Below are 13,634 nucleotides of genomic sequence, written 5' to 3' on the forward strand. Positions count from 1 at the left end.
TGCCCTCTAGATCTAGTCCAAAACACAACAATAATTAGCAAAATTAAGTACACATCGTAGAGCAATCATCAGTTGTGAGCAGTGGAGGCACAGAGAGGTACTTAAAGGCATCCTCTCGGGGACACTTACACTCACGACGGAGCCTCCCGGCGTGTTGGCACCGCCTGGGCCGCGGGCGACACTCCTCTAGGCCGTGGTGGCGGGCTTGACGCGCGGCGCTGGGCCTCGAGGTCGCGCGCGACCGCGACGCTGCTCTTGGGCAGGATGGCGGCGCCCCAGCGGTAGAGTTTGATCATGAGCTGGGAGCGCGGCGACGACCTCCCCGCCGCCCCCCGACCGGGCGCCCGCACGCCGGGATGAGGAGTGGGAGGAGGCAGCCCTGTCCGAGGCCCCCTGCATGGCGGCGGGACTCCCGGCGGCGGTCCTCGGCGAAGGCGACAGAGAGCGTGGTGCCCGGGGACGGGGATGGTGACGCGGGTGCGGAGGTGTTGATCGCCATGTCGCGTTGGAAGCGGGAGGTGGACGCGGCGCTTTGGCGTTGGTGTGGCGTGGCGCGAATAAGGAGGTGACGAGACCGAGGCGCGGCGAGGAGACCGTGGAGGGTGACGGGGAGCCCAACGCGAGCAACTGCGACCAGGTGATGTGACTGCTCGGGGTGGCCGGGACGATGGGGACTGGAGCGCCACTGCGCGCACCGGTTTTCTGCCAGACCTGAGGAATCATTCTCGAATCAACTTCTCCGTTTGGGCGCTTCCGGCCACGGCCTTGCGTTTGTATTGGGTGACGCCTGCTAAATCGGGACCGTGAGATGTAGATCGGACGCTTCCAGATACCCCGTGGATGGACGGTAATTGAAATACCGACCACCCTGGACAGTAAATGAAATGACGACCGCCCCCTGTGTCGTGGTGTACTGCGGCCAACGCCACCCCGCCGGAGAAGCAGGGGCAGGGTACCGAGCTGCGTTTGTTGGAGATATACGGCGGCGAACCTGGGACGAGTCGCGTTCGCAGGAGATGTCTGGTGGTGGTGAACCCAGCGGAGCTCCGGCGGTATTTGCGATCGGGGCTGGACGGCTACCGGCGGATGGCCTCGAGCGGCAGCGAAGGGGCGTCGAGCGGAAGGGAACCAGTAGCGGCGGACGGGCGCCAAGCACGGGAATCGGGATCCGGTGCGGAGGGCGTCGAGGGGCGGCAAATTGTCCTCTCCGTCTCATTTCCGACGAGCCGACGACACGCGCACAGAGAGACAGAGAGAGAGAGTCCACGTTAGCACAATAAAGACAAATAGGCCGCGAGCCCACGAGCTAATGGATCACAAGAACCCAGGGCCCCAGGCAAATCATACGACACGACAGACGAATCTCAAAGCATATCCGAGGGGTACAAATTCGACTGAAAACACAAATTAATTAGCTGAGTGCTGTTTAGAAGTTCCGTTGTCGAAAATCCTCGATCCCATGCAGCCCTCAGAAAGATAAAGAAATGTTTCGTACGCGAAACCAAACAGTCCGGAAAAATTAACACGCTGCAGACCTGACGTTCTTTGTGGAATTTCTTTTGGTTCTGACATCAAAATTCTGTTTGGAAGTTTGGGCTCAACATAGAGCTGAACAGAAAGTCTGTACCGGCCCAACTCCTGCTCCCGGAATAGTTGAGCCAAGAGGTTTAGCTCTAATCTTGGGCTTCTTGGGATCTTCTTGGGAACATTGAGCCACCGGTTTCCCAAGCTAATCGCTGCCTCCATCCACCGCAGCTTCATCAAGCGCTGAGGACGGTTGTCACTCGATGCCACAGCTTCCCCAAGCGTTGCCGCTATTCACGTAGTAGCCTGGTACACTACAGCTAGCGCCCCAATCTCGTCGTCAGAAATGATAAAATGAGATTGATGTGAGAGGAAATGGATCGGAAGGAGGGAACGAGCAAGGAGCTCGGTGATAAAGCTCCAAGATGGAGCCAAATCGATGGTTTTGATTTCCCGTTTTGTACACCACCGTAAGGCCTTCAATGAAGGCTGGGTAAGGGGGCATGTTTCTAAAAACAAAAAAATTGATTGGGGCAAAATTGTCTAATCATCAGGCTCCTATTTTTCCCTCCTTCCAAAATAATAGGGGAAATTCCTTTAAATATTGTGGATTTGTTTTTTAAATATTGTGGATTTTAAGCATTATCCAATGCACAATTTTAGAGGGAGCTCACTATATATGTTAGCATTCAAATATATCTTATTTAAAATCTCTGGTAAGCTTTAATCGTATTGTTATCAATCATAAAAAATAAGAGATTAAAAGTGCATGTAGGCCCACGTTGTGAGCTTTGATGATTGACGACAAGCGATTAAGGGACTAATATATTCAATTGAGTATGTGAATAGGTGAAAATCCCAATAATGCAGGAGCTAGCTTGGCTCATCAAGGGCAGGCCCATGGTTGTGGAGTGCGTGGTGTGGTGGCTCAAAGACGCCTAGGTGTGCCTCCTTCGCTACACTGGGCCATCGGTAACTCATCGTCGTGTAGTCTAGTTGAGCACTGCTGCAATTGATCTCTTTATTTGGCACGTCTTTCTCTGATTTCTCAAGGTGGTGAGCTCTACTTTCATCACATCTATCTCCTTAGTGGACAACTTGATACTTTTTCAATCATCGTCGTCACGTCTGTCTTCCTCCTCCGCCATCGGTCATTGTCACCTACTGCTTCTGATATGGAGACTTACACAGGGACGGACCCAGCCCAAAAAAAATGAACAGGGGGCAAGGGCGTAATAGTGACTGGCCTTTGCAACTTCATGAAAAAAATGACTAAGTCCACTGAAATCCACTAAAAAACAAGAATTTGAGCTAGGTTTGTGCCCTCGCTCGCTCTATGCTGGGTCCGCCCCTGGACCTACGGGCTCCTATGCCGCCCCTTGGTGTGACCTGAGTGACAAGGTGAGCTCCCTGACGAACACCGTTAGCTCTCTCCCTTCGAAGTTGCCCAAGTTGTAATCCTCCTTGACGCTAGTGGTGGATTGGAGACAAAGGGAGAAAGGAAAATGGAGAGCGCGGTTTGTGGGATTAGGCTCCAGATTTCGCGGAGAAGGGGATCAAGATGTCTGCACTGGTCTTCCATTTAGTGAATCAGCATATGGAGATCAAGCGATGCGCGCTCGCAACTAGCAACGCTCAGCCGGCCAACATGGAGGAAAGGAAAGGGAGGGAGGAGGAAAAAAAGGTTAGGTGGAGTCTGCTAAAGCTTTGTTTGGGAACCCAAAATCCCGCAGTGATCTCGGCCCTTTCCCTGGGCGGGAAGCCCACAGAGAAAGCTCCTCCGGGCTAGGTGAATGCATCATTTGGAAACTCACGTGACACGGATTTCACCCAAACCCCCTCGTTTACATGTGGGAATAATCCACACCTCAGGAGGTTAGGAACAGTTTCCCATTGCGGTGTCACCTTAGCCTCCTTCGCTCATGATGTGAGTCACGACGGCCTTAGCCTGCGCTGCGCCTCCTTGTGTTCCTTCTCCAAAGTCTGGCAATGGCATCTCACACGGTAAGGTGAGTCTAATCTTCTTCCTCCCCTTCTCCTCCTCCTCCTTTCAAATTTCATCTTGCGCGGTGAGGTCTTGTAACTCCTCAGATCTCAACAACAGGGAAGAGGAGCTCGAGGAAGACAACTTGGGGAAGGTAAGATCGCTGAGGGCCATAGATAAGGGGAAGGCTAACATGATTCCTCCTTCCCTCTTTGACCGAAGGTACTGAACCAAATTCTTCTATCTTCAAATAGTGTGGTGTTGGAGGTGGTTTGGTATTTGTTCTTCGCAGATCCGGCAATTACTATTGATTTTGTGCAAAATTTGGTAGGTCGATCTGGTTAGCAGTTTTTTTTAACATAACCAATTGACTGGGTGGTATGATGTGTTCTATCAATTGATTTGGTCGATCTGATTAGCGCTTCTTTGAGCTGGCCCTGTCTCCCATGGGGATGAGGATTGATGTGAATCTCGCATGATGTTGCAGGATAGCAGCAACTCTAGCATTTTTTCTTTCTCACGCGTATGATTGTGCGGGAGTACATGAATAAAAGAGTATCAGTTCAGTTTTTGCCAACCACTGCTGGAGTAGTTGTAGTCGATAGACAAGCAATAGTACTACTAGGAATGGTAGTACCAATTTTGCTGCTGTTATAATACCCCTAGAGGAACAGGGAGATGTCATTTAGGAAAGAAACATGACAAGAACACAAGGATAAAGTTGTACCATGAACCTGATGTGTGCATACTGCATTAATTCAGTCATGATTAGCCCAACAATTTAGCATGGCATATGTCTGTATATACATATGCATTGGGTTTTCTGATAAATGCTTGTGGTTTACATCAAATAAGAAGGGGTTCTTGATCTTCAGGAAAATACCTTAAGCAGGTGCATGTGCTAATCTTTGTTTGAATTTAATAATCAATCTGAAGGGATTGTATTCCAGTTTTAATTGTTTGAAGGACAAAGTTGTATGGTTTTAGAGCTCGAAGGCTAAAACCGGACTTTGGCAATAGTTCGAGGGCTAGAATGGACTTCCTTCTTAACAATATATTACAATAAAAATAGTAGTCATAGAGTTACAGTTGTATTTTAGACCGTATCAATATCTAAAACGACACTTATTCGTAATTGGAGAAAGCAATTAAAAGGAGGTAGACAAATGGTAATATGAAGAAATAATATGGGCAAAATTGTCTAATCGTCATCAGGCTCCTATTTTTCCGAAGCACCCCCAAATTTACATAGCATCTCAATGCTAGGAGGAATCCAGGGACGACAAGTGATAATAACATAACGTACTGGCACCGTGCCACCATCGATCACACAAATCTCTGCATTATATTCTGAAGGAAATAAATAGGAACAGCATAGAAGCAGCAGCGCAATAGCATGGCTTGAATTCACACACCTATGGTGTGTTAGCGTGACGAACAAGAACAGATTAGCAGAACAGAATCAGATTACCAAAATACCATTAAACGTTCAGACAACGAGACATAACACAGATTAACAGGGCTCACATCAAACAAACAGGCAGCATCTCACAAGCTGACGACATGAAACCGGACTTATTCACTGTTCCCTACACAAAGAAGATACATAACGTAGGCGCCACTCGTCAGCTTGCCGCATCTTCCACATGACAAGAGTTCAGGGTGACGCTCATCTGCCAACGAAATTGTTGTCAGCCTTTATTATTCCCTTGCCGGAGATAAACATGTAGCCGTCTTTCTTGCTCTTGGGCTTGCGAGGGATGCACCTGTCATGCAGGTCCCCGGCCTCCTTTGCCAACTCCAGCTTTATCACCCTGCCATTCAGCACGGCTAAGATAATCATATCACCATCTCATGATCACAATTTCTCGTACATCACATGGCAGTAGACCACATGATTTCTCTGTAAGTAAATGCAGGTTGTGCAAGATTGATCAGGGTTCTGGACCACTGCATAAAAAGCAACGTTTGAAATTGCTGAGGAATTAAGGCTGTTGTTGCAAGTTCACATCAGATTAGTCCTTCATGATGATACTAATCATTTACGCATGACTCTCAAACTTTAACAGTTCCAATTTACGAGTAGACCCAGATTAATTCTTCTGCACAGTAGAACGTACGCGCGTGTCAAAACTCAACTCACAAGCCAAAAGCAGCTCCAAGATTTGCTGCTCCCGGGCCCCGAGCCTCCTGGGCGCCCCTGGCTCGCACGGAACAGGGCAGGTTCAGACCAAGAATTCAAAGCCCTGTTCCTGAATCCTGACGAAATTCTCTACCCGTTCGCTTGATCAGTGCCGTGATGCCTGGTGCGCGACAGCTCCGCGAGACCTACTTCTATTTATGGAGGCAACCACTAATCGAGCGTATCTTGCGCGTACGGCAAAGGCGATGGGTTCAGCTGCGACGAGCCAGAATCATAACTGCCGATTACGCCAGGATGATTCAATGCAACAGTGGCAGCTCATCCTGATTGCCATTAGAGTCGTCTCGACGAAGGGACTGGTTAGTGATTTGGGTGCTTGCTTGCGTCGCATCAACGATTGCAGGAGGGACTAGGTCTGGGCTTTACCTGTCGGCGTTGTACGACGAAGACCGCCGGAGAACGGCCAGGTCCTGGGACGCGTCGTCGGCCGGCGAGCGCCTTGGCATCTCCACGATGCTCCCGCTGAAGTACTCCTTGTCCTCTACGATCTTCGCGCGGTAGGCAGGTACCTCCGCGGCCGCGACGGCCGAGGACGCTGTCGGGCGGGGTGGCCGCGCTCGGTGATGCGCTCGCGGCATCACCGGAGAGGCGTGCGCGCCCTTCACAGACACGGACCCGCACGAAACCAGCTGCATGAGCACGGAGGACGCCCTGGCCCTGCCGCTGCCGCTGACGGCCGCCACGACGCGGCCGTCCGCCTTGATCAGCGCCTCGAGCGTCTCGGGGCTGGTGGACGCCGTCGGCGGCGACGTCTCCGCCCTGCTGAGCTCGTCATGCACAACCGCGGCCTGGGCGCTCCTTTGGTGCCTGCGGCCGCGGCCGCTGTCCTCAGTCTGCGTCGCGGCGTCCGCGGCGCGCTCCTCGCCCTTGTACACAATGTACTCGACAATCTCCGCTGGGCCGCACGCGCTGGCGCTCTTTTTCCGGTGCGACGGCCTGCCGTGCCCCCAGCTGGCAGAGGATGACGAGGTGGCCGTTTCCTGCAAGCCGCAGGACGTCGACGAGGACTCGACGGCCGCGTCGAGCAGCGGGAGCGGCACCGGGTGCAGGCGTTCGGTGCCCTTGAGCACGTACTCCCGTCCGACCACCGGGTGGATGAGATCATCGTCCGCCAGGTCGTGCCACACGAACCCATTCCGGTAGCTCCTGCATTGCAGCAAAATCGCAAGGAACGCATGTCACGGCGTGGTGCACCACACTTGCGGCATGACCAAAATGAGAGAAAACACTCGCGCAAAACCCAACCTCTTGGACGCCCACGAGTACATGCGCGCCATCCCCTTGCCCCTCAGCGCGTCGAGTCGGTCGATCACATCTACGCACACAGCAGCAGAGAGGACACAGAATGCTCAACACCAACTAAACGGAAGGCAAAACACACGAGCTTGCGCGCAATGAGAAGCTGCTGTGGTGCAAGCAAAGCGATACGTACCTCGGAGGTAGAGGCCGTCGGGGCAGGAGAGCAAGACCTCCATGAAGTGCGGGTGCTCGAGGTGCCCGTTCCTCGACAGGTAGTACACGACGGCCGCCCTCGCCGGCCGCGGCCGCGGCGGCCTCGGCGGCGCCGCCATCTCAGGGCTCCTCGACTCCTGCTCCTGCCACTGCAGCCTCGCCTGCTCCGCTCTCGCCCTGCTGCTCGCCACCACCACTGCCATGCTTGGCAAAGCGCTGCCTCTATATCACTGAACTGATTGAGCAGCAGCTGGCGTCGTCGTCGTTGCTAGGTAGCGAGCGAGCTCGTAGTGTTTAAATGGCGCGAGTGCGACACAAGGGAAGGTGCAGAAGGATTCGGGGACGCAGTGCACACTGCACAGGCATTCAAATCCTGTCAGGACCAGCGCGTAGCTGTAAGCGCAGGCCTTTGTGTGGCTTAGTGCACCGCAGTGAAACTGTGGAAAGTGCGAAAAACAACCGAGAAGGATAGGTAGAAATAGAAACGAGAAGCTCTGTATGGTCTTGTTAATTTCTCCTTGGTTCTTGAGGTCAACCAACTACTGGAGGAGACTGTCCTGTTGGTTAAGTACTGGAGTACTAGTAATTAACTAGAGCTTAATTACTGGCGGTGTTGACTAGGGGGCTTGCAGCAGTCTAGAGGATGGTGAAATGGCAGCTGCTTTGGCGCTGCCAAAGCAGGTCTTTTAAGCGCAAGCGTTTGACTAACAAGGCCCACACACGTACGAGGCGACGCTGACCAGACGAATCGGCGGGTCCAAATGCCAGACCGAGACCATTCTACTACCCCTGTAAAAAATACTCGAAATTAAGTCTGTTCACGCTCAATTGTCAAGACTACCTCGACCGTTCCAAGTTTTCCAATGATTTGTTTACTACTGGCTCTTTCATGTATCATGTCTGGCCTCTCCGCATACAAAATAATCTGTGCATGTGAGGCGTTGGAGCCCGGGTATGCCGCGCTGATGCTGGTAACATTTGGAAGCATTTGCGTGCATGCGAAGGCTGCAATCCCTGTCCTGTCCACTTGGGCCTCCGATCGAGTTCCAACTCTGTGCTGCCGGCGTTGCATGGGAGAAGATGAGACAAGTATACTAATCCGAACCACGTTGAGAGGGACCACCCCAAGACAATACTAGCAAATAATCAAAGCCGTTTAGCATGGGCCCCAGTGCTCCATGGCCCCACTGGTCAGTGATTCCAGTGGCAACTGTAATCACAGTGCAAATTAAACCACCAAGGCGCTGTGATCGTTTGCTCTTACTCCATGTTAGTGCTAGCTGCTCAGCAGAAATGGGTACTGTATTTTGTTAGGGGGCTGGCAGTGAGGACAAGCGGGAGGCTCCACCGACTACGGGACGGCAATGGCAGGTGCAGATAGCGAGACTGCACGACGGGCGGGCGGCAACACCGGAGAGCGGAGCGCGGGGGATCGAGACTGCGTTTGACTCACGGAGATGGACGGGACAGGGGCGGTGCGGACCGCGGCCGAGCCGTTCGGGCGTCGAGATCCGCGCATAGCTCCCCCCCCCCCCTCCCCTCCTCGTGTAGAGTTTTTCTCCTTTTCACAGCTCGTCTTTACCGCGCCCCGGTAAGCGTACTGATTACTGAATTTGCTGTCAGGCAAGCAGCAATCGATCGTTCACGCAGGTTTCCTTTTTCTTTTGCATTGGATGCATTGGATAGGTGCAGATTTGGCGGAGCGAACGATGCTTGGCGGGAGCAGAAACGCAGGAACCTGGCATGGGATTTAGAGATTTAGAGCTGGGACTGGGAAAGTCCACATCCGTCCCGTCGCACAGGTTTCCAAGTGCCGGAAAGCATCGGGGTTTTAGTTTAGTGGCACCGCGTACGTGAAATTTAAGGGCTTGGAAGCTCGTGGAGTGCGTCGCTGCACTGCAAGTCTGCAACTGAGCAGCGCACGCGTTGAGAACATACAACGTGCTGTACTGCTGTCCGGTCACGCTGGAATTAAAAGGTGCACATATTGACGAGGCCCGGTAAGGAACGGAGCAGTCGTGCACCGTAATGGAGATCGCCAAAGTCACCAGGAAAGGTTACTCTTGCCACTGTTTCGCTAGCTGTTTGCTGCCGTACTCCTTTCACGTACCCCGTTGGTCTGGTGTCCAGCGCGCGCCGTTCTAGTAGACAAGAAGGGAGTACCGTGCTGAGCTCACCCAACGACTTTTCTTCTTTGTCCTACCTCACAGACCAATTGCTTTGTCCCGATTCACACACGCGCACGGAACTTTTTATTTTTATATTTTTAAATCAAAAATTGTAAATATATATATACCTGTTTTAAAAATTAAAAATTTAGACTTCTGTAACCTGTTTGATTTTTTTCCTGAAAGATGATAATTACATCCTCTACACCACCTAATTTTTACATATATTTTTATAATTATTTCGATAGTGTTTTGAATTTTAAAGTATTGAATGTATTTTTTTTATTTTTAAATATATCACCTGTGGGATGGCCGACGAGAGTCTATTGTATTTTTTTAAAACGGGCATGTATATTTATATTTTTTATTTAAAAAATATATAAAAAAAGTAATTTTCATTTTGTACAATGTATTAGTATATTTTGTGCACTTTAAACCATCTTTAACAACAACTTCCACTTCGAACATATATTTGTTGCTAATATTTTAATTTGATCCGTGTTTAAGAAATCAACCTTTGATCATGCTCACGTGACGAGCAGTTACATCCACCTCAGCTCTATGTATTCATTTGGAAGGGTGGTTTGTTGTTTTCAAACTAAAATTTATTCCTCTCGATTAATTCTTAGTTGCATACTTCTCCGTTAGCCTCAAGTTATTAGAGCCACCTCTCTATATTATATAGAATAGTATCAAGTTTATGGTGCCACCAACCATAAAAAAATGTCAATATCCTATATTTAATTTGACCCTCTGATTACTTGTTCGCAACAATTTGAGGTGACGGAAAGATTGATAGGACTGGAGAGGAGCCACTGTGCATGCATCAACTTGATGTGGTAGTATCAATAAGAAATATAAACAGATGATGAAGTCTATAAGTGGTGACACTTAAACTCTAGAGGCTCGATATGAAGAGACAGTTCTAACAATTTGAAACCAAATAATAAGCCATCAATAAAAAATGAGCCGAGAAGAAGAGAGCTTGGATTTGAAACGTCAATCTACCTTCCCAGTAGAATAAGTGGAGCTGAGGTAGATGCAATTGCTCGCCAGGTGAGCATAGTCAAGCGTCCAATTTTTAGACATAGTGCAAACTAAAAAATTAATATAAAATATATGATTCAAAATAACAACTACGGTTAAATATGGTTTCAATGCATCAAATGCACTAATACAAGGTGAAAATTGCTCAAATAAAAAATTTCCAACGCACGCACGCTTTCGTTGCTTAACAGATTTGAGGCCCGAATCGCCATAGAAGTGAACCGTCCCGGGCCTATTCGGCCCATGTGTCGCAGGAAAGGCGAGCACAAGCCTGGCAAGCGCAGGTCCGAACCGAGCCCGCTCACAAAGCACCTCGACCCTCGCCGCCGCCGGCCGCTCCACCCCGCCGTCGCCATGGGTAAGTTCCGCAAGCTCGGTCGCGACGCTGCTCACCGCGTCTCGATGCTCAGGTCCTGCTTTCTCTCGCCTCCACGGCCGTATACCGTATGTCGCCTTGTCGCTGACCCTTGGATTTGTCTCGCCGGCAGGACGATGGTGTCGCAGCTGGTGAAGCACGAGCGCATCGAGACCACCGTGGCCAAGGTACTTTCTTTCGCATCTTGGCATTTCTTCTGGCGCACCTTGTGGTGGGTGCGCGGGTCTATTTGTGCTGGGAGTTGTTAGTTGTTAAGTGCCCTTCGTTTCCCGTGCCCGTGATTGGTTTCAGGCGAAGGAGGTGCGGCGAAAGGCGGATCAGATGGTGCAGCTGGGGAAGGAGGTAAACTGAACACCATCGCCCTAATGCTATGTGAATTCCGACTTGACGTATCGTGGTGTTTTGTGGCATCCATGAATCTGTCATGCAGAGAATTGGGTATAAGACAAACTGACAGTCGTGTTGACTAGTGTTCACATAGGTTAGATTTACTTGTAAGGATGGATGATTACTTAATTTCATTATTCCAAAGTTTAATCGTCTCCCATCTACCGGTAGATTTCACCTCTAGGGTTCAGATTCAGGAAATTTGTCACTACGTGACTGGTATGCATGGTCGCGGAGTTGCCTAAATTGAAGCTGGACTTGGCCTGCCGCTGACTAGCACTGTAGAAACTATGCCGCCTATATTTGATTGGGGTCCTCACTTCAGTGAAATTTCACTGAGATGCCTATTAGTTTCTTTGCTGGTTCTTTTTTAAGCGGGTTAATTTAAGTGTTGAAGGGTCTCACATTGGAGAGCTGATCGATGGAAATTTTATCGGAGCAACCTCTTTATTGCATGCACAGAACTTATTACGATTTTGTTTGTAAATGCTAAATTTTCATTGCCTGATCCAATAACCCTACCATCCGTGTGATGCCCTATTTTTTAGTATTCATGCCACATAAGTCCTATACTCCTATATATGATTTCTTGTATAAAATTACATGCGACCCCATCCTCCTTGTTATCTGGCAAGGATTTCGCATTGATTTTTGCGAACTGTATGTCTTGAAATCTTTTGATGAAGAAATTAATGATGTATTTGGTATATAAAAATGCAGGGTACACTGGATGCAGCCAGACGTGCATCCGCTTTTGTTCGGGGTGACGATGTTGTTCATAAGCTATTCACAGAGCTTTCTTACTGCTACAAGTAGTCTCTTGATTCACCCATGGTCCATGGATTATCTCAGTTAGTGCACTGGCAAACGTTGGTATCCAACATAGGCGATAAGGCATGAAGGAGAATGACTATCATTGCAGGACTTAATTTAGATTCCAAAACTTGAGGAGTGTGCAGGGAAAAGCGTTAAGATGTAACACACCTCTAAATTGGATAGTAGCTTGTATGTACAGACAAAATGAAAAGACTAGAATGGCGTGTGTTTGGAAATAGAGGAGGATATCATTTTCAAGCTGAACCTAATGACTCATTCTTTTGTACTCTAGAGATCGAGCTGGTGGATACACAAGACTACTGCGTACCAGGATACGTGTTGGTGATGCTGCACCAATGGCATACATCGAGTAGTGTTCTTTATCTACATTTCTCAACAAGGAATTATCAAATAGCTTTTCCCAAGCTGGTAGTATCTGTTGCATGTTGAAATGAAAGCTAACTGTTCCTTTAGTTCGAGGAGCTGCTGTGGAAGCAAACTAATTTGTTTAGGGAATAGGTTTTGGAGTTTTCGTGGCAAGACATACTTTGTTACTGCATTTATTACTGGTTTCCTAACAAGTCACTGGAGTTTATAATGTGAAGAATAGTTCAATACGATTATGCTGTTACTTCTGACACCAAGTTTGTTAGTGCAGTAACCTGTCATATACCAGTTTCTGAAAGTTTTGTTGTCGGTGGATGAACACCGCGAGCAGGGATATTGAGGTACCCTTTTTGAGATTCAGTCAGGAGTTGGTCTTGGAACTACCTTGTACGTGAGGTTAATGCGAGTGTATGAGATTTAGATGGGATGTATCGTCAGCTAGTAGAAATAAATGCACCAAGGATTTAGACAGGTTCAGACCGCACATAGGCGTAATATCCTAGTCCTGTGTGTTCTGTATGTTATCAATGTTCTTCAGATGTCTCTCTCTATTTTCGATGTCTATCGATCGATCTCTGGATTGCTCCTCTATGCGCTCCACCCCTCCCTTTTTATTTACCGAGGGGAGAGGCCATTCAAGGAACGCCCAGAACGAGAGCATAAGTTCCTGTAAACAATAAATGGAAAGTGATCATCATTGATCTACAGTTGATGTTACAGGGGTTAAAAAAATATCTCTCGGACGGTTCCATTGTTCTTCGCGTTCCAACTTTAGCAGGCGTAGGGGCGTCCACCGGTCAGCCTCTGAGTACTCTCTCATACCCATTTGAACAGAGCAGGTCTAACACGGTCTGATATGACGACAGGACGATAAGCCTCATGCCCGCTCTTGATCCATGGGCGAAGTCTCGTGCTAGCCAACAGTGGGCGGGACCTAGAGTCAGCAAGAGCGCTGACTCAGAATGCTTATGAGAAACAATATATATGTTATGTTTAGTCCCTCGAAAGAGTATTCATTTTCTGTAGCTTTGCCCGACATACGGGAGGATTTTTCTCAGGAAAGTACTGTCAATAGAATAATCCAAACTTATGTTGCTTTACTGCTTCCTCATGAGATGCATGCTTGCAATTCATCAGTCAAGATTGCAAGGCTGTCCACGCAGGAATTTTGGCCCTAGAGATGTAGCATTTGTTTTCCTTATTGATGATGTATCACTGATTCAAGAACCACCTGACAGATTCATGGCTTGGATTACCGGTCTATTTCATTTCACATATAGGTATTTCTCT

The 13,634-nt window shown here is 49.0% G+C and overlaps 1 protein-coding gene and 1 pseudogene across 1 annotated transcript; one reads left to right on the forward strand and one right to left on the reverse strand.

Annotated features, from left to right (window-relative positions):
• Positions 1-4,975: 4,975 nt before the first annotated feature.
• LOC133909112 (protein SOSEKI 4-like) lies at positions 4,976-7,767 on the reverse strand. Its single transcript, XM_062351402.1, has 4 exons — positions 7,144-7,767; positions 6,957-7,026; positions 6,078-6,857; positions 4,976-5,322 (listed from the first exon to the last, which is right to left on the reverse strand). Exons 1-4 carry the CDS (start codon positions 7,364-7,366, stop codon positions 5,178-5,180), a joined length of 1,218 nt encoding a protein of 405 aa, XP_062207386.1. The 5' UTR covers positions 7,367-7,767; the 3' UTR covers positions 4,976-5,177.
• Positions 7,768-10,619: 2,852 nt separating this feature from the next.
• LOC133909113 (uncharacterized) lies at positions 10,620-13,574 on the forward strand (annotated as a pseudogene).
• The last annotated feature ends 60 nt before the right edge of the window (positions 13,575-13,634 follow it).

The sequence above is a fragment of the Phragmites australis genome, chromosome 2 (assembly GCF_958298935.1).
Source record: "Phragmites australis chromosome 2, lpPhrAust1.1, whole genome shotgun sequence".
In the NCBI taxonomy this organism is placed as follows: domain Eukaryota; kingdom Viridiplantae; phylum Streptophyta; class Magnoliopsida; order Poales; family Poaceae; genus Phragmites; species Phragmites australis.

What these genes read in the sequence shown, in the direction of transcription:
- LOC133909112 (XM_062351402.1), bottom strand. Translation starts at nt 7,366, where the DNA reads ATGGCAGTGGTGGTGGCGAGCAGCAGGGCGAGAGCGGAGCAGGCGAGG. An exon ending in CGACGGCCTCTACCTCCGAG is followed by an intron (nt 7,027 to 7,143) that starts GTACGTATCGCT and finishes CTGTGTGCGTAG; the next exon opens with ATGTGATCGACCGACTCGAC. An exon ending in TACTCGTGGGCGTCCAAGAG is followed by an intron (nt 6,858 to 6,956) that starts GTTGGGTTTTGC and finishes GCTGCAATGCAG; the next exon opens with GAGCTACCGGAATGGGTTCG.